This window comes from Panthera uncia, chromosome D2, assembly GCF_023721935.1.
Source record: "Panthera uncia isolate 11264 chromosome D2, Puncia_PCG_1.0, whole genome shotgun sequence".
In the NCBI taxonomy this organism is placed as follows: Eukaryota; Metazoa; Chordata; class Mammalia; order Carnivora; family Felidae; genus Panthera; species Panthera uncia.
In genome coordinates, this window is record NC_064818.1 from 50,785,848 (window position 1) to 50,804,278 (window position 18,431).

At 47.9% G+C, this 18,431-nt stretch overlaps 1 protein-coding gene across 1 annotated transcript; it reads left to right on the forward strand.

Moving 5' to 3' along the window:
• The first annotated feature begins 255 nt into the window (after positions 1-255).
• Positions 256-6,961, forward strand: LOC125933386 (uncharacterized). The gene is made up of 2 exons (XM_049646404.1): positions 256-1,139; positions 6,933-6,961. Exon 1 carries the CDS (start codon positions 333-335, stop codon positions 1,020-1,022), a length of 690 nt encoding a protein of 229 aa, XP_049502361.1. The 5' UTR covers positions 256-332; the 3' UTR covers positions 1,023-1,139; positions 6,933-6,961.
• The last annotated feature ends 11,470 nt before the right edge of the window (positions 6,962-18,431 follow it).

Consider the following 18,431-nt stretch of genomic DNA (forward strand, 5'->3'; position numbering starts at 1 on the left):
AATAAAGGCTCTTTTGCTTTTGCATTGGACTCGGCTCCCTAGTGGTCTTTGGGGATCACGAATTCTGGGCATAACATTTGGGGGCTCGTCCGGGATCCCCAAGACCCCCGAGGGACCCCCGACCCGGAGAGCCTGACTGGCCATGGTTAGTGTCTGTCTGTTTGTTCTGTCTTTTCTGTGTGAGCTCATTTAATTCTGGTAGTGCCTGACGCGGTCTAAGTGGACGCACTGGAGGACCACGGGCCGGGAGTTTCAGAAGACGTTCCAATTCTCCCTTCTGGAGGGACGTGGAATCCCCTCAAAGGTCTAAGCTAGCTTTCAGTTTTGCTTCCATGGAGTTGGAAGACTTTCTAGGGGCCCTCTGTCTGTTTTTGTGTTTCTCTGTTTTGTTCTGTGGACTTACTGGATGGACGTTATGGGACAGACTCAGACTACCCCTCTACCCACTCTCTTGGCTTAAGCCCTTCCTAGCCCCGCTCCCTCCGGAGCCAAAACCCATTCTTGCTTTGCAGGGGACAAAGAAGAAGAAAAGTCTTATTCAGCCTTCAGCACCCCTCTACCCTGTCTTACAGGGGGGTACTGAAGAAGAATTAATTTTTCCTCCCCCGTATAACCCCTCTAGGATGCCGGAAGAACACCATCCTCCCCCTCCGGGGGAGGCAGACGCTGTTCCAAGAGCGGGAGGTGGAAACGCTCCAGTGGGAAGCCTGCCCTTTACCAGACAAAGGGCTCAGAGGGAGCAATCCGCCTCCGCCGCCTACTCCACGATTCTGCCCCTGCGAGCCACCGGACCCCCAGACGCGGAGGGGAATCAGCCCCATCACTATCGGCCTTTCGCCACTAGTGACCTCTACACTTGGAAAGCTCAGAATCCTAAGGTTTCCGAGAAACCGGCAGGGCTTATTGATTTATTAGACTCTGTTCTTTTTACCCATCAGCCCACGTGGGACGATTGCCAGCAGCTTTTGCAGGTCCTGTTCACGACTGAAGAAAGAGAAAGAACCCTCAATGGGGCCCGATAACTAGTTCCGGGCGCAGACGGGAATCCCACCACCAATCAGGCTCAGATAGATGCCTCCTTCCCCTTAACTCGGCCCCAGTGGGATTTCAACATGGCAGAAGGTAAGGAGAGGCTCCGGGTCTACCACCAGACTCTAATGGGGGGTCTCCGAATGGCTGCTAGAAAGCCAACCAATTTGGCCAAGGTAGGAAATGTACAACAGGGAAAAGATGAATCTCCGGCTGCCTTTTTAGAATGGATCATGGAGGCATTCTGTACCTATACCCCCATGGATCCAGAGGCTCCGGAAAGCAAGGCAGCTGTTATCATGGCCTTTGTAAACCAATCGGCCATAGACATTAGGATAAATTACAGAAAATAGATAGACTAGGAGAAAAAAAGTCTGCAGGACTTACTGGTGGTAGCCGAAAAGGTATATAACAACCGGGAGCCTCCTGAGGACAAGCAGGCTCGCGCCATGGCAGCTGCCAGCAGTAAGCAGACTCAAGACCTGGCCAGAATACAAATAGCTATCACTGCTGACTTCCCCGAGGAACGAGACCGCCGTCTCTGGCAGCTGGCAGACGACGCAAGAAAAGGTAAAGGAACCACCAAGAGGGGGTTACTGACGGCAGAAGGACGGACTATAAAAAATAAGCAGGAGATACTTAACCTGCTTACAGCCTCATGGCTTCCTGCCAAGCTAGCCATTATCCACTGCCAAGGGCACCAAAAAGCTGATAACCCAGTAGCTAGAGGTAATCGAAAGGCTGACCAGGCAGCCAAGGCAGTAGCCCTTACTTCAGTCCCCACCATGACCATACAACTACCGGACCCGGGAGACCCAGTTTTACCAGACCAGCCCAAATACTCCCAGGAGGAGTTACAGCGGATCAAGAAACTCCCCATGGCCCAGGAGATAAAGGGATGGTGGTATAAACCTAACAAGGAGCTCATGCTGCCAGACCGGCTCGGAGTCTCAATATTAGAGCACATGCATCGGTCTACTCACATGGGGGCCCGAAAATTAAAAGACTTAATCCGACATGCTGGAATCAAGATTCACCAACAGGACACCAAAATAGAGCAAGTTGTATCTGCCTGCAAGACCTGCCAACTCACCAACGCGAGAGCCACATCAAATAAAAAAGGAACCAGGCTCAGAGGCACCAGACCGGGAGCCCAATGGGAAGTCAACTTCACTGAAGTAAAACCAGGAAAGTATGGTTATAAATATCTTTTAGTATTTACAGACACCTTCTCTGGCTGGGTGGAGGCATACCCAACCAAGCATGAAACGGCTCAGACGGTGGCTAAGAAGCTACTAGAAGACATCTTACCCAGGTATGGTTTTCCTGCCATGGTAGGATCAGACAATGGACCAGCTTTTATCTCGCAGGTAACACAGGCAGTAGCCAAGGCGGTGGGGGCAAACTGGAAATTACATTGTGCTTATAGGCCCCAGAGCTCAGGACAGGTAGAAAGAATGAATAGAACCCTAAAAGAGACCCTTACCAAATTAACCATGGAGACTGGCGGGGACTGGGTGACTCTCCTACCGTACGCCCTTTACCGGGTTAGAAACACTCCTTACACTCTGGGTTTTACTCCCTATGAGATCATGTTTGGCAGGCCACCCCCTGTTATTCCCAGCCTTTGAGCTGAACTTATTGCTGAGTTTAAAGATCAAGAACTTTTTCTTTCCTTGAGAGGGCTCCAGAGGGCGCACGAGGACATTTGGCCACGCCTCTGTGCCATCTACAAGGCTGGCCCGACCCCGACACCTCATCAGTACAGGCCGGGAGACTGGGTCTACGTCAAGAGGCACAACTGAGAGACCCTTGAGCCGCGCTGGAAGGGACCCTACATCATGGTGTTGATAACCCCCATCGCTCTCAAAGTAGACGGCATCGCGACCTGGGTCCATCACACCCACGTTCGGCCAGCGGACCCCTCCTCGATCTGGAAGGACATCGTCACGCGATGGGCCATCAGTCGGGACCAACACAACCTGCTCAAGCTCAAGCTACAGCGCATTTGACCCACCTAATATTGGTAACTCTGTTAACTCTGCTTGTCATTGCTCATGCTGCCGGGAGTCCCCACACCCCCCAAAACATCACCTGGCAGATCATAGACACCAGCTCAGGGACAATACTTAATCAGACCTCCCAGAGCCACCCCAGGGACACTTGCTTCCCAGAACTTTGCGTAAACCTCCAAACTCTGTTCCCCTTGTCACTATAAATGCAGCCGGTCCCATGATTGGGTCCCTAAGCTACATGACAAGGGGGGAATGAAAGGGCGGGCCTATGCTGGCCGACTCCATCTTGTTCTGTGTCCTTCACCTAGACCACGCCTCCTCCCCTTGAGTAACCTCCCGCTCACCTGTTCAAACTTCCTGATCAAAACACGCCCAGCGACCTGCATAACAGGACTCCGACCCTTCCCCAGCCAATCGGCCGAGGCCACGACCCTTCCCCAGCCAATCGGCCGAGGCCACGACCCTTCCCCAGCCAATCGGCCGAGGCCATGACCCTTCCCCAGCCAATCGGCTGAGGCCACAGCCATTACCTCACCAACTGCCCCTAGGCCCCAATAAAACCTTTGTGCTTTTGAAACTCACGCTCTCTCCCTGGTATCTCATCGCTGTGTCGGTGCAGGTAGGGGATTGAGCTCGAGCTAGCTCGAATAAAGGCTCTTTTGCTTTTGCATCAGACTCGGCTCCCTAGTGGTCTTTGGGGATCACGAATTCTGGGCATAACAGACGCTCAACCAACTAAGCCAACCAGTCACCCCTACAATTTTATTTTTGAGCTTGAAATTATTTCAAATTTTAAAAATGTTCAAAATTCAAAAAAATATTACCTTTTGTGTAAAAAAGGAATATACTCACTGACATTCTTGAATCTACCTGGTATACTTCCTAAGGAAAATGCAAACAATTGGTAATCTTTTTGCCCCTGGGGTTGGGAACTGGGAACACAATAGTCGAGGGTCAAGGTTGAAAGAAAGACTCTTTACAACATCTTTTTCTTTCTTTTCTTTCTTTCTTTCTTTTTTTCTTTTTTTTTTTTTTTTGGTATTGTTTGAGATTTAAAAAATTATTATGTATGCATTATCTTTAAAATATCATTAAACTGGGGCGCCTGGGTGGCTCAGTTAGTTAAGTGTCTGATTTCGTCTTAGGTCATAATCTCACAGTTCTCTAGTTCCAGTCCCACCACCGGCTGTGTGCTGACAGCTTGGAGCCTGCAGCCTGCTTCAAATTCTGTGTCTCCCTCTCTCTCTGCCTCTCCCCCACTCACACTCTGTCTCTGTCTCTCTGTCTCTCTCTCAAAAATGAATAAACATTAAAAAACTTTTAAAAAATTACATATCATTACACTACCAAAACCAATTTGTCTTGTAAGATCTGGATTCATTTCACCAAAGCTTAGTAGAGCCAGATATGACCTTTTAAAGACACTCACTTCTTACTCGTCCCAATCTCTCGAAAGAACTTAAGCCAGTGTAATTATTCCCATGGAAACTGAAGAGATACAGACCAAGGTGGGGGCGGAAAAAGCAAGAAGCAAAGTTTATTTATTTATGACTATTTGAAACTTTTTAGGTCGCTCTCTATTTTCTGTTCATGCTACACGAAGTCTTTAAAAACTGCTAAATGTATAACAATTCTGCGTTAAAGGAAATGACTTTTACTACTAAAACCAAGTGAAATGTCACCTTTAGTATTAGGCAACATCTGGATAACTAAGACCAATATAAAATGTAAAAGTCTATCTTTTTGTGCTTTAAAATCTTGGTGATAGAAGTGTGGGACCCAAGGAATTTAACAAAAATCCCCTACCCCTGGACAAGCAGAGCAAGACTAACTCCATTTTGTGCTACACCCACCATCTCATGTATAACCCCCACATGACCTACTTATTGCTTAAGACAGTCCCCCACCCTAGTCAATACAGAACCCCTAACCGCCAAAGAATGTAAACCCCGCCTTTTGCCCGCCAAACTCGCGCGCTAATTCTTTTTTTTTTTTTTTTTAATTTTTTTTTCAACGTTTTTTATTTGTTTTTGGGACAGAGAGAGACAGAGCATGAACGGGGGAGGGGCAGAGAGAGAGGGAGACACAGAATCGGAAACAGGCTCCAGGCTCCGAGCCATCAGCCCAGAGCCTGACACGGGGCTCGAACTCACGAACCGCGAGATCGTGACCTGGCTGAAGTCGGACGCTTAACCGACTGTGCCACCCAGGCGCCCCACGCGCCCTAATTCTGACCAGAGTGATAGGCTACTTCAAACAGTTACTATAGGGTAAATTGTAATTCAATTGGCCACCTGTGTGTGGACTGACATGACTATGCAACTTTCTGTGTGTGTTACAATCTCATTGGCCACTGGCCCCTATAAAACTGCTATGCCTCTTAACCTAGGGGTCCAAGTCCCTGCTCCACTGTGTCAGGTATACTTGGGCCCAAGCTCGAGCTTGCAAATAAACCCTCATGCGTTTGCATTGGTATCGGCTCCTTGGTGGTCTCTCGGAATCGATATCGGGGGCATTACATTTGGGGGCTCGTCCGGGATTCGAGAGACCCCCCCCCAGGACCCCACCCGGAGGGTCCCACGTCTGGTGAGTGCACTCAACTTCTTCTACCTTTCGCGCGCATATTTTCTGAGAGCTCTATACTGTATCTCTACCTGTAGGAATTCCAAACAGACTTTGGGTCGGCATTGGCTTAAGCGGACGCACTGGCGAGCCGTCAACCGGGGGTCTTGGGAGAAGTCCCTTGCCCCCACCAGGACGAAGTCCTCATCTGTGAGGAGGGCCGGCTGCCATTACAGACAGCCAGTCCTTTGTTTTACTCTCTGTTTTGTCTCCGCGGCTGCATTAGAACGTTTGTCCGTGTTATTGTGTCCTTGTTAATCGTCATAACTGTTTGTGTCTTGGTGTGGATTGAAATGGGGCAGACCCAAACTACCCCCGTCTCTTATGCTCTCCCAGTTCTCGGACGTTAAGGAAAGGGCTCATAATTTGAGCACAGACATAAGAAAAGGGAAATTTCAGACTTACTGCGTATCAGAATGGCCAACCTTTGACGTGGGATGGCCCTGAGAAGGAACTTTCCACCTACCTATTATTTTGCAGGTCAAGCCCGTAATCTTCAAGGACAAACCAGATGGCCACCCTGACCAGGTGCCCTACATCCTGGTCTGGCAGGACATGATCGAAAACCCCCCTTCTTGGCTAACACCATTCTTAGCCCCCAAAGCAGGATCTACCAAGATTCTAGCCCTGCAGAAAGCCGAGGAGACTGACACAAAGGCCAAAACGCCCCTTTATCTGGTCTTGCAGGATTCCTCTCCGGAGGACCTGATTCATCTGCTGCCCTACCAGGCTCCCCCTCCCCCTTCCGCCCCTCCATTGCAAACACCAGGGGCTGCAGGAGGGGCACCACACCTCCCTGATGAAGGAATTCCTGTGCGTGGGCCAGCAGCAGGGACACGTGGACGGACCCACCTGGTGGCCCCACTCTCAAATATGGGGCCGGCCAACTCCACCGCCCCTCCCCTCCACACCATGGGGCCTCCTGACGAGTCTGGAGAACAACCAATGTTATATTGGCCGTTCTTCACCAGTGATTTATATAATTGGAGAACTCAAAATGCAAAATTCCCCGATAACCCTAAAGATTTAATTGGGCTTTTAGATACTGTTCTCTTTACCCACCAGCCTACTTGAGATAACTGTCGGCAGCTCTTGCAGGTTCTCTTCACCACCGAAGAGAGAGAACGAATACAGGTGGAAGCTCAGAAGTCTGTCCTGGGAAAGGACAGACAGCCGACTCAAAACCCATACCTCATAAACGCTGCCTTCCCCTTATCCCGCCCTACCTGGGACTACAACTCAGATGAAGGTAAGGAGAGACTCCAGGTCTACCGCCAGACTCTAATGGCAGGTCTCAAGGCAAGCCTACTAATCTGGCCAAGGTAGATGATGTAAGACAAGGTAAGGATGAGAGTCCAGCAGCCTTCTTAGAATCACAGAGGCTTTTAGGCAGTACACTCTTATGAACCCAGAAGCCCCAGAAACAAAAGCTGCAATTATGGCTTTTGTTAATCAGGTCGCTCCAGACATCAAAACGAAATTACAAAGAGTGGAGAGGCTAGGAGAGAAGAGCCTGCAGGACTTAATAATAGTAGCAGAAAGAGTTTACAATAATAGAGAAAGCCCGGAGGAGCAACAGACTAAACTAAGCGACCGACAGACCCGAAATCTGGCTAAGATCCTGTTGGCTACAACCATGGATGACCCACAGGAAAAACGGAGGCACCTCAAGAAGCTGACTTCAAGGACAGGTAAGGAGGATGGCCCTGGTCCCGACAGGAGCGCCCTAAACGAAACAAAAACCAATGTGCTTATTGCAAGGAAGAGGGCCACTGGGTGAAAGACTGCCCTAACAAAAGATCTAAGGCCCCTGCCAAGATATTGGAGATGGAGGACCTGGACGACTAGAGGAGTCGGGGTTCAGTACCCCTCCCTGAGCCCAGGGTAACTCTCAGAGTGGAGGGGCAACCAGTTGAATTTCTAGTGGACACTGGGGCACAACATTCGGTCTTATTACAACCCCAGGGAAATTGGCAAGCAAGTCCTCATGGGTGCAAGGGGCCATGGGGACCAAACAGTACTCATGGACTACCCGAAGAACTGTGGACCTCTTCATGGGCCGGGTATCCTACTCCTTCATGGTCATCCCTGAATGTCCCTACCGGTTGTTAGGTTGGGACTTGCTCACCAAGATGGGGGCACAAATTTGCTTCCACCCCGGAGGGGCAAAAATCCTAGACAAAGAAGGGCAACTGATTCAGGTGCTTGTCCTGAGTTTGGAAGACGAATATCGTCTCCACCAGACTCCCCCAGCCCCAATGACTGACTTTGACCGTTGGCTACAGGAATTTCCCCAGGCATGGGCAGAAACTGGGGGAATTGGGCTGGCCCGACACTGACCGGCTATATACATAGAACTAAAACCAGGGGCAGACCCTGTCAGGGTCTGCCAATACCCCATGCCTCTCACAGTGCGAACGGGAATCACGCCCCACATACAGCGACTACTAGACTCAGGCATATTAAGGCTCTGCCAATCGCCATGGAACACTCCCTTGCTGCCCGTGCGAAAACCGCACTCTAACGATTACAGGCCAGTCCAGGAATTAAGGGAAGTCAACCGGTGAGTCATGGATGTGCACCCCACGGTCCCAAGCCCATACACCCTCCTCTCCACCTTGCCTCCAAACAAAAATTGGTATACAGTATTAGATTTAAAAGATGCCTTCTTCAGCCTGCCTTTAGCACCCAAGAGCCAAGACCTTTTTGCCTTTGAATGGACGGACACCGAGAAAGGCATCAATGGCCAACTCGCCTGGACTCGACTACCACAAGGATTCAAAAACTCACCAACCATCTTCGATGAGCCTTACACGAAGACTTGGGTGAGTTCCGTTCTGAGCACCCTCATTTGACCTTATTGCAATATGTAGATGATATCCTGCTGGCGGTGGAGGACCAGGACACTTGCCTGCGAGGCACCAAGGACTTACTCCAGACTATAGCGGCTCTAGGATACCGGGCCTCAGCCAAAAAGGCCCAAATCTGCAGAGCAGAGGTGAGCTACCTAGGGTACAAATTAAAGGATGGACACAGATGGTTGACGGATGTGCGGAAGGAAACCGTCCTAAGGATCCCACAGCTGCAAACCGTCCATCAGGTACGTGAATTCCTGGGGTCGGCAGGGTTCTGTCGATTATGGATTCCAGGTTTTGCCAAGATGGCCAGACCCCCCTATGAGGCCACCAGGCACCAACAAAATATTGAATGGACAGAGGCCTTTAATGACCTTAAACAGGCCTTGCTGTCTGCCTCGGCTCTCGGGTCGCCTGACCTAACCAAGCCCTTCTACCTGTATGTAGACGAGAAAGATGGGGTGGCAAAAGGGGTTCCTGTCCAGTACATAGGTCCCTGGAAAAGACCCATAGCTTATCTCTCTAAAAAGCTGGACACGGTGGCCACTGGATGGCCCCCATGCTTAAAAATTATTGCCGCAGTGGCCACTATGGTCAAGGACGCAGACAAGCTAGCCATGGGGCAAGAGCTATATGTTACCACCCCACATGCTATTGAAGGGGTACTCAAACAGCCCCCAGACCGCTGGATCAGCAATGCTCATCTGACCCATTATCAGAGCCTACTGCTAAACCCCACCAGAATTTTATTGAAGCCACCTACAACCCTGAATCCGGCAACGCTACTCCCTAACCCAGACTGGGACCCCCCCTCTGCATAACTGTCAAGAGATTTTGGCACAGGTGCACAGAATCAGGGCTGGTCTCCGGGACCAGCCACTGCCGGATGCGGACGCCACCTGGTATACGGATGGCAGCAGTTTTGTCAGAGAAGGAATCAGATACGCGGGGGCAGCCATAACCACAGAGACAGAGATCATCTGGGCAGAGCCATTGGCAGCCGGAACATTGGCTCAACGGGCAGAACTGATCGCCCTAGCCGAGGCACTAACCATGGGAGAAGATAAATGAATAAACATTTACACCGAAAGCAGGTACGCCTTTGCCACCGCTCATATCCACAGAGCCCTTTACAGAGAGAGAGAGGGCTTCTGACAGCAGAGGGAAAGACTATTAAAAACAAAACAGAGGGGCGCCTGGGTGGCTCAGTTGGTTAAGTGTCCGACTTCGGCTCAGGTCATGATCTCGAGGTCCATGAGTTTGAGCCCCACGTCAGGCTCTGTGCTGACAGCTCAGAGCCTGGAGCCTGCTTCGGAATCTGTGTCTCCCTCTCTCTCTGACCCTCCCCCATTCATGCTCTGTCTCTCTCTGTCTCAAAAATAAAAATAAAAACATTTTAAAAAATTAAAAAACAAAACAAAACAGAGATTCTTGAGCTCCTAAGGGCCCTCTGGCTGCCCAAGGCGCTAGCTATCATCCGTTGTCCAGGCCACCAAAAAGCAGACACACCAGTAGCCAGGGGAAACCGGCTAGCCGACCCAACAGCAAAGGAAGCGGCCCTTTCAGTGACCCAGGTTTTAACAACCACACTACCCGATCCGGGGGCACCGACCCTGCCGGACACCCCCAACTATACTGACACTGACTTAACAACGGATTAAACGCTTGCCTATGACCCAATGCTTGCATGGCTGGTGGAGGGCCGCAGACTCCAGCATCATCCTGCCAGAGGAACTAGGACGACGAGTCCTATCCAAAATGCATCGGAGTACTCATGGGAACAAGAAAGATGGAAGACCTCATACGACATGCTAAGATCATTATTAAGGACTCTTGTGCAAAGGTCGAGCAGATCGTGGCAAGCTGTCATGCATGCCAGCTAACCAACGCCACCACCCATGGGTCTAACCCCGGAACCCGACTCGGGGGAGACCACCCAGGAACATACTGGGAAGTAGATTTCACTGAGGTAAGGTCTGGAAAGTATGGGTACAAGTACCTGCTAGTTTTCGTAGATACCTTTTCAGGGTGGACAGAGGCATTCCCCACCAAGCACGAAACAGCGCAAATCCTGACCAAAAAGCTGCTGGAGGACATTCTGCCAAGGTACGGATTTCCTGCCAGAATTGGATCCGACAATGGACCGGGGTTCATTTCTAAGGTAACACAGGGAGTAGCACAAATACTGGGGGCAGACTGGAAATTACATTGTGCTTACAGACCCCAGAGCTCAGGTCAGGTAGAGAGGATGAATAGGACATTAAAAGAGACCTTTACTAAATTAGCCTTGGAGACTGGTGGGGACTGGGTCACTCTCCTCCCCTTCGCCCTATATAGGGTGAGAAACTCACCATATAAGATGGGACTGACTCCCTACGAAATCATGTTTGGTATACCCCCACCTATCATTCCTGGCTTGAACCCGAAGTGCTTGCTGAGTTCAATGACCAACAGCTTCTTTTCTCCCTCCAAATGTTACAAAGAGCCCATGAGCAGGTGTGGCCTAAGCTGAAGACCCCTCTATGAGACCGGGCCACCTCCTGACCCCCATTGATATCGACCAGGCGATTGGGTGTACGTGCGGAGGCACCAACAGCAGACACTCCAACCTCACTGGAAAGGACCCTACATTGTGATCGTGACCACGCCCACCGCTCTCAAGGTCGATGGAATAACTTCTTGGGTCCACTACACCCACGTCTGGCCAGCTGATCCACATGCCGTCCTCAAGGACTTTGTTCCAGAATGGAAGAGTCAGCCCAACAAGGACAATCCCTTAAAGCTAAGGCTGTGTCGTTCCCACTTAACCTGCAAATATTACTTGTGCTGTATCCCCTCGTGGCTAAACCCAACCTAACCCCCACTAACCACTTAATCTAACCTGGCAAATCATCACCCCAAGCTCTAATCAGGTAGTAACCCAGCTGTCAGAGCTACACCCTAGAGGGACCCGGTGGCCTAATCTGACTATCGACTTGTGTGAACTATTCAGTCAGGACCCCTGGCACCAAAGCAGAATACCGGGATGTGGCACCGAGAGGGCCGAGACGGCTCTCCAAGATACCTGTTTTTACGTGTGTCCGGCCCTCTCTCAGTCTGACCATAATAAGGCCTCCAAATGCGGTGGCTGGATGGACTACTTCTGCAAAACATAGGGTTGCGAACAAACTGGGACATGCAATTGGCTGTCACAAAACCCATCGGGCCTCATAAAAATCCAACTGAATACTACGCACCCCTCATGCTCAGAATGCCCTTACTGTAATCCAGTCACCATTTCCTTCACGGAGACCGGGAAACAAGAAACAAACTGGGGGGTAGGACTTCTGTAGGGACTCCAGCTTCACCAAAGCAGGTATGATAACAGAGTCCTATTCATGATCAGACAACTAGAGAAACCGAAAAGTCAGACCCAAGGGATAGGTCCCAACACTGTGCTAGTGCCTCCTCAACCTCAGGCAACACCTGCAGCACCCCCTCTGAATCTTGCCCACAACGCCTCCAGTGGGGGCACCCCAGTCCCGACTCTCCTCTCCCCTCTCCTCCCCCTCGACCCTTCTCAGCACCCTCTTTGCGCCCTGATGTCCAAGGCTTACAAGTTCCTCAACACAACTAAGCCCAATCTTAACCTGATCCTGCTGGCTGTGCAATGACATCCGCCCCCCCTTCTATGAGGGTATAGCAATAATGGGTCAATATAACACGACCAGGGACCCTAATGGTTGCAGGTGGAACCGAAAGCCTGGTAGTAAAGGCCTCACCTTGCAGTCCGTGTTAGGTCAGGGACCCTGTATAGGCACTCCTCCATGCCACCACCAGGCTCTGTGCAACGTTATACAGTCTATAAATAATACAGGGTATTATCTACCACCCCAAGACAGTTGGTAGGCTTATTCCGAGGGTTTAACTCCCTGCGCTCATGGTCAGGTTATAAACAGAACTGGGGGCTTCTGTGTGCTGGCTCAGCTACTCCCTAGAATCATCTACCATTCAGATGAGCAGGTACTTCAGTGGAAGAGCACAGATACCCACGGGCGAAATAAAAGGGAGCCCATCTCCGCTATCACCATCGCCTCCCTACTGGGAATTGGATTGGCTGGCGCAGGGACGGGTATTGCCTCACTAGCCACCCAGGCCTCCCACTACAGTAGCCTTAGAGCTGCCATCGATATAGACCTAGAACGCAAAGAAACCTCCATTTCCCACCTCCAAGAATCCCTAACGTCTTTGTCTGAACTGGTGCTCCAAAATAGGAGGGGATTAGACCTAGTTTTTCTACAACAAGGGGGAGTCTGCGCTGCCCTGAACGAAGAGTGCTGTTTCTACACTGACCACTCAGGGATAGTATGAGAACCAATGGCTAAGGTAAGGGAAGGATTAGCCAAGCGAAAACGAGAGCGAGAGCAGCAACAGGGATGGTTTGAATCATGGTTCAATCATTCCCCCTGGCTGACTACCTTATTGTCCTCCCTAGCCGGCCCCCTAATCATCCTTCTCCTCCTTCTGACCTTTGGGCCCTGCCTCATCAATAGACTAGTGGCTTTTGTCAGGGACCGAGTCAATACGGTTCAACTCGTGGTACTCAGGCAACAATACCAACCACTGACTCTCTCGACAGAAACCCAGAACCCATGATTGGGTCCTGCATAGGATCCTCTAGAAAAGGGGGGGAATGTGGGACCCAAGGAATTTAACAAAAATCCCCTACCCCTGGACAAGCAGAGCAAGACTATCTCCATTTTGTACTACACCCACCATCTCATGTATAACCCCCACATGACCTACTTATTGCTTAAGACACTCCCCTACCCTAGTCAATACGGAACCCCTAACCGTCAAAGAATATAAACCCCACCTTTTGCCCACCAAACTTGCGCGCCAATTCTGACCAGAGTGATAGGCTACTTCAAACAGCTACTATAGGGTAAATTGTAATTCAATTGGCCACCTGCGTGTGGACTGACATGACTATGCAACTTTCTGTGTGTGTTACAATCTCATTGGCCACTGGCCCCTATAAAACTGCTATGCCTCTTAACCTAGGGGTCCAAGTCCCTGCTCCGCTGTGTCAGGTATACTTGGGCCCAAGCTCGAGCTTGCAAATAAACCCTCGTGCATTTGCATCGGTATCGGCTCCTTGGTGGTCTCTCGGAATCGAAATCGGGGGCATTACAGAAGTAAAGCCTGTTTAAGATCAGTTTGACCACAGGTATTAAAAACTTTAAAATGCACAGAAATAAGACTTCCAGCTATGACAATATGAAAAACTAGGCAATCTTCCCTCCCAAAACACAAGAATAAAACTGGACATAGGGGCGCCTGGTTGGTTCAGTAGGTTAAACTCTTGATTTCTGCTCAAGATCTCACGGTTTGTGAGTTCAAGCCACACAGAACCTACTTGGGATTCTCTCTCTCCCTCTCTCTCTGTCCCTCCTCTCTCTCTCTCTCTCTCTCAAAATAAATAAATAAACTTAAGACAACTGACAAAATTATCAAAATCAAATTATCAAATCATGTCAAGGCTCTGGAAACCATCCACATGCAAACAACAAATTGAGAGATATTTATTCATAAAGAACTGCTGGAACTTTGTGTAAGAATAACAGGAAGCTGCAGCCTTCTTGCCTCGGACTACTTTCAGCCCACCACCCAGCCAGGCAGGTGCAGTTGTTTTACCAGGGCAGGACAGGGATTGAAAACCAGTTTGGGTGCCAGCAGGGACAAACTGGAGTTGGTAGGGAGAGAGGAGTCCATGCCTGGTAACACTGTCAGTGAAAGTAGCAAGCTCAGTAGAAAATGAACATAGAAAACCTGTAGCTTTACTGACCTATGGCTGTCGTCTCAGTTGTGATAAGTGCTGCATCAGCCAGAAATTTCATAGGAAGACTCTGGAAATGATAGAGCATTAAGAGGCCTAAATAAGATCTTACATCTCTCTGGTTGACTGGGAAACTACACACATGTTTAGGAAATCATGAACGGAAATGTAAAAACCAAGGCAGATTTGAGAACTGCCAGAACTTTGAGTGCCCTCTCCACCCCCATACGCTGACCCAACAGTGCTCGAGGGTGAATGTGTTATGAGTTCAAGGTGTTTAAACACAATGTCTGCCTGAATCAATGGCTAAGTACTAAGCTATATAGACACAGGAGTTTCCTTAGGAAGGCAGGCTAAAACTAAGAATTAAAAACTGAGCAGAGAAGTCAGTTGTTATATGCTGTAAGGAAAACAGATTCTGCAGATTAATTCCAGGCAAGTTACTAAAACCAAACCAAAACAAAATAAAACAAAGAAACAAACTAAAAGGTGCACTCAGAAAAAAAGAAGAACAACTCAGGGGAAAAAAAAAAATCAGAATTTTTAGGTGCTATAATATGTTAAATGTTCTTTAGCTTTAAACAAAAAAAAAAAAAATTACAAAATATACAAAGAAACAGGAAAATGTGCTCCACACAAAGCAAATAAAGCTCTCACTAGAAACTGACTCTGGGGGTGCCTGGGTGGCTCAGTCAGTTAACTGTCCAACTTCAGCTCAAGTCATGATCTTGCAGTTCATGAGTTTGTGCCCCGCAACAGACTCTGGGCTGCCAGCTCGGAGCCTGGAGCCTGCTTTGGATTCTGTGTATCCTTGTCTCTCTATCCCTCCCCTGCTCATGCTCTGTCTCTCTGTCTCTCTCAACAATAAATAAACATTAAAAAAAAAAAAAAAAGAGGAGCATCTGGATGGCTCAGTCAGTTAAGCATCTGACTCTCAGTTTCAGCTCAGGTCACGATCTCAAAGTTTTGTGAGTTTGAGTCCCATATCAGGCTCTGTGCTGGCAGCATGGAGCCTGCTTGGTATTCTATGTCTCTCTACGCCCCTCCCCCACTCATGCAGTCTCTGTCTCTCTCAAAAATAACTATTAAAAAAAGAAACTGACTCTTAATAAGCCCAAATGTTGATATTAGCAGATAAAGAGTTCAAAGCAACAATTTTGAATATACTCAAAGTATTAAAGGAAACCATTTAAAGAATTAAAAGAAAATATAATGACAATAATTCAGTGAATGATGAATATCAATCAAAAATATCAACTAGATTAAAACAAAATTAATGGAAATTAAAAAAAATTTTTTAACATTTATTTATCTTTTGAGAGACAGAGTGGCACAAAAACAGACACATAGACCAATGGAATAGAAACCCCAGAACTAGACCCACAAACGTATGGCCAACTAATCTTTGACAAAGCAGGAAAGAACATCCAATGGAAAAAAGACAGTCTCTTTAACAAATGGTGCTGGGAGAACTGGACAGCAACATGCAGAAGATTAAAACTAGACCACTTTCCCACACCATTCACAAAAATAAACTCACAATGGATAAAGGACCTGAATGTGAGACAGGAAACCATCAAAACCCTAGAGGAGAAAGCAGGAAAAGACCTCTCTGACCTCAGCCGTAGCAATTTCTTATTTGACACATCCCCAAAGGCAAGGGAATTGAAAGCAAAAATGAACTACTGGGACCTTATGAAGATAAAAAGCTTCTGCACAGCAAAGGAAACAACCAACAAAACTAAAAGGCAACCAACGGAAGGGAAAAGATATTTGCAAATGACATATGGGACAAAGGGCTTGTATCCAAAATCTATAAAGAGCTCACCAAATTCCACACCCGAAAAACAAATAACCCAGTGAAGAAATGGGCAGAAAACATGAATAGACACTTCTCTAAAGAAGACATCCGGATGGCCAACAGGCACATGAAAAGATGCTCAACGTCCTCCTCATCAGGGAAATACACATCAAAACCACACTCAGATATCACCTCACACCAGTCAGAGTGGCCAAAATGAACAAATCAGGAGACTATAGATGCTGGAGAGGATGTGGAGAAATGGGAACCCTCTTGCACTGTTGGTGGGAATGCAAATTGGTGCAGCCACTCTGGAAAACAGTGTGGAGGTTCCTCAAAAAATTAAAAATACACCTACCCTATGACCCAGCAATAGCACTGCTAGGAATTTACCCAAGGGATACAGGAGTACTGATGCATAGGGGCACTTGTACCCCAATGTTTATAGCAGCACTCTCAACAATAGCCAAATTATGGAAAGAGCCTAAATGTCCATCAACAGATGAATGGATAAAGAAATTGTGGTTTATATACACAACGGAGTACTACATGGCAATGAGAAAGAACGAAATATGGCCCTTTGTAGCAACGTGGATGGAACTGGAGAGTGTGATGCTAAGTGAAATAAGCCATACAGAGAAAGACAGATACCATATGTTCTCACTCTTATGTGGATCCTGAGAAACTTAACAGAAACCCATGGGGGAGGGGAAGGAAAAAAAAAAAGGAGGTTAGAGTGGGAGAGAGCCAAAGTATAAGAGACGCTTAAAAACTGAGAACAGAGGGTTGATGGGGGGTGGGAGGGAGGGGAGGGTGGGTGATGGGTATTGAGGAGGGCACCTTTTGGGATGAGCACTGGGTGTTGTATGGAAACCAATTTGACAATAAACTTCATATATTGAAAAAAAAAACAAACAAACAAAAGAGAGAGACAGAGACAGAGCATGAGCCAGGGAGGGGCAGAGAGAGAGGGAGTCACCAAATCTGTAGCAGGCTCCAGGCATTAAGCTGTCAGCACACATCCTGACATGGAGCTCGAACTCACAAACTGCAAAATCATGACCTGAGCTGCAGTCAGACACTGAACCGACTGAGCCGCCCAGGTGTCCCAACAAATGGAAATTTTATTTTATTTTAATTTTTTTAATGTTTATTTATTTTTGAGACAGGGAGAGACAGAGCATGAATGGGGGAGGGTCAGAGAGAGGGAGACACAGAATCTAAAGCAGGCTCCAGACTCTGAGCTGTCAGCACAGAGTCTGATGCAGGGCTTGAACTCACAGACTGTGAGATCATGACCTGAGTCAAAGTCAGAAGCTCAACTGACTGAGCGACCCGGGTGCCCACAAATGGAAATTTTAGAGTTGAGAAGTAAAATAGCCAAAATGAAACTTTTGGTTCACCAGATAGGTTCAATAGCAGATTTGAGAGGGCAGGAGGAAGAATCACTGAACAAAAATAGATCAATAAAAACTATCCAATCTGATGAACAAAGATGGGGGGAGGCAGGGAAGAATGAAGAAATATGAATGGAGCCTCAAAGTCCTGTGCAAACATCAAACAAACCAGCTTATATGTGATGAGAGTCCCAGGGAGAGAGGAGAGAGATACATAAAAACTACTTGAAGAGGGGCTTCTTGGTGGCTCATTCGGTTAAGCATCTGACTTTGGCTCAGGTCATGATCTCACGGTCATGGGTTTGAGCCCCACGTTGAGTTCTGTGCTGACAGCTCAGAGCCTGGAGCTTGGAGCCTGCTTCAGATTCTGTGTCTCCTTCTCTCTCTGCCCCTCCCTTACTTGTGCTCTGTCTCTGTCTCTCTCTCAAAAATAAACGTTAAAAAAAATTTTTTTTAAATACTTGAAGAAATAATGGCCAAAAATGTTCCAAATTTTATGAAAATCTCAATAAACCCCAAAATAAACACAAAAAAATCCATAGCTAGAAACATCATAGGCAAATTGCTCAAAGCCAAAACAAAGAGAAAATATTGAAAGCAACAAGAGAAAAAAAGACTCATTATGTACAGAGGAACCAGAATATAATTAATGACTGACATCATCAGAAGCAAGGCCAAAAGGCAGTGAAATGGCATAAAGTACAAAAAAGAAGTCAACAAATAGTTAGGGATTCAGCAAAATTAGTCTGTAAGAATGAAGACAAAAGAAAGACAAAATCTGAGAGAATTGGTTGCTAGTAGAAAGAAATACTAAAGAAATCCTTCAGGCTTACAGGAATTCACACAGGGTAAGTAAGTAGAATCTACAGGAAGAAATGAAGAGCTCCCTAAATG

What these genes read in the sequence shown, in the direction of transcription:
- LOC125933386 (XM_049646404.1), top strand. Translation starts at nt 333, where the DNA reads ATGGAGTTGGAAGACTTTCTAGGGGCCCTCTGTCTGTTTTTGTGTTTC.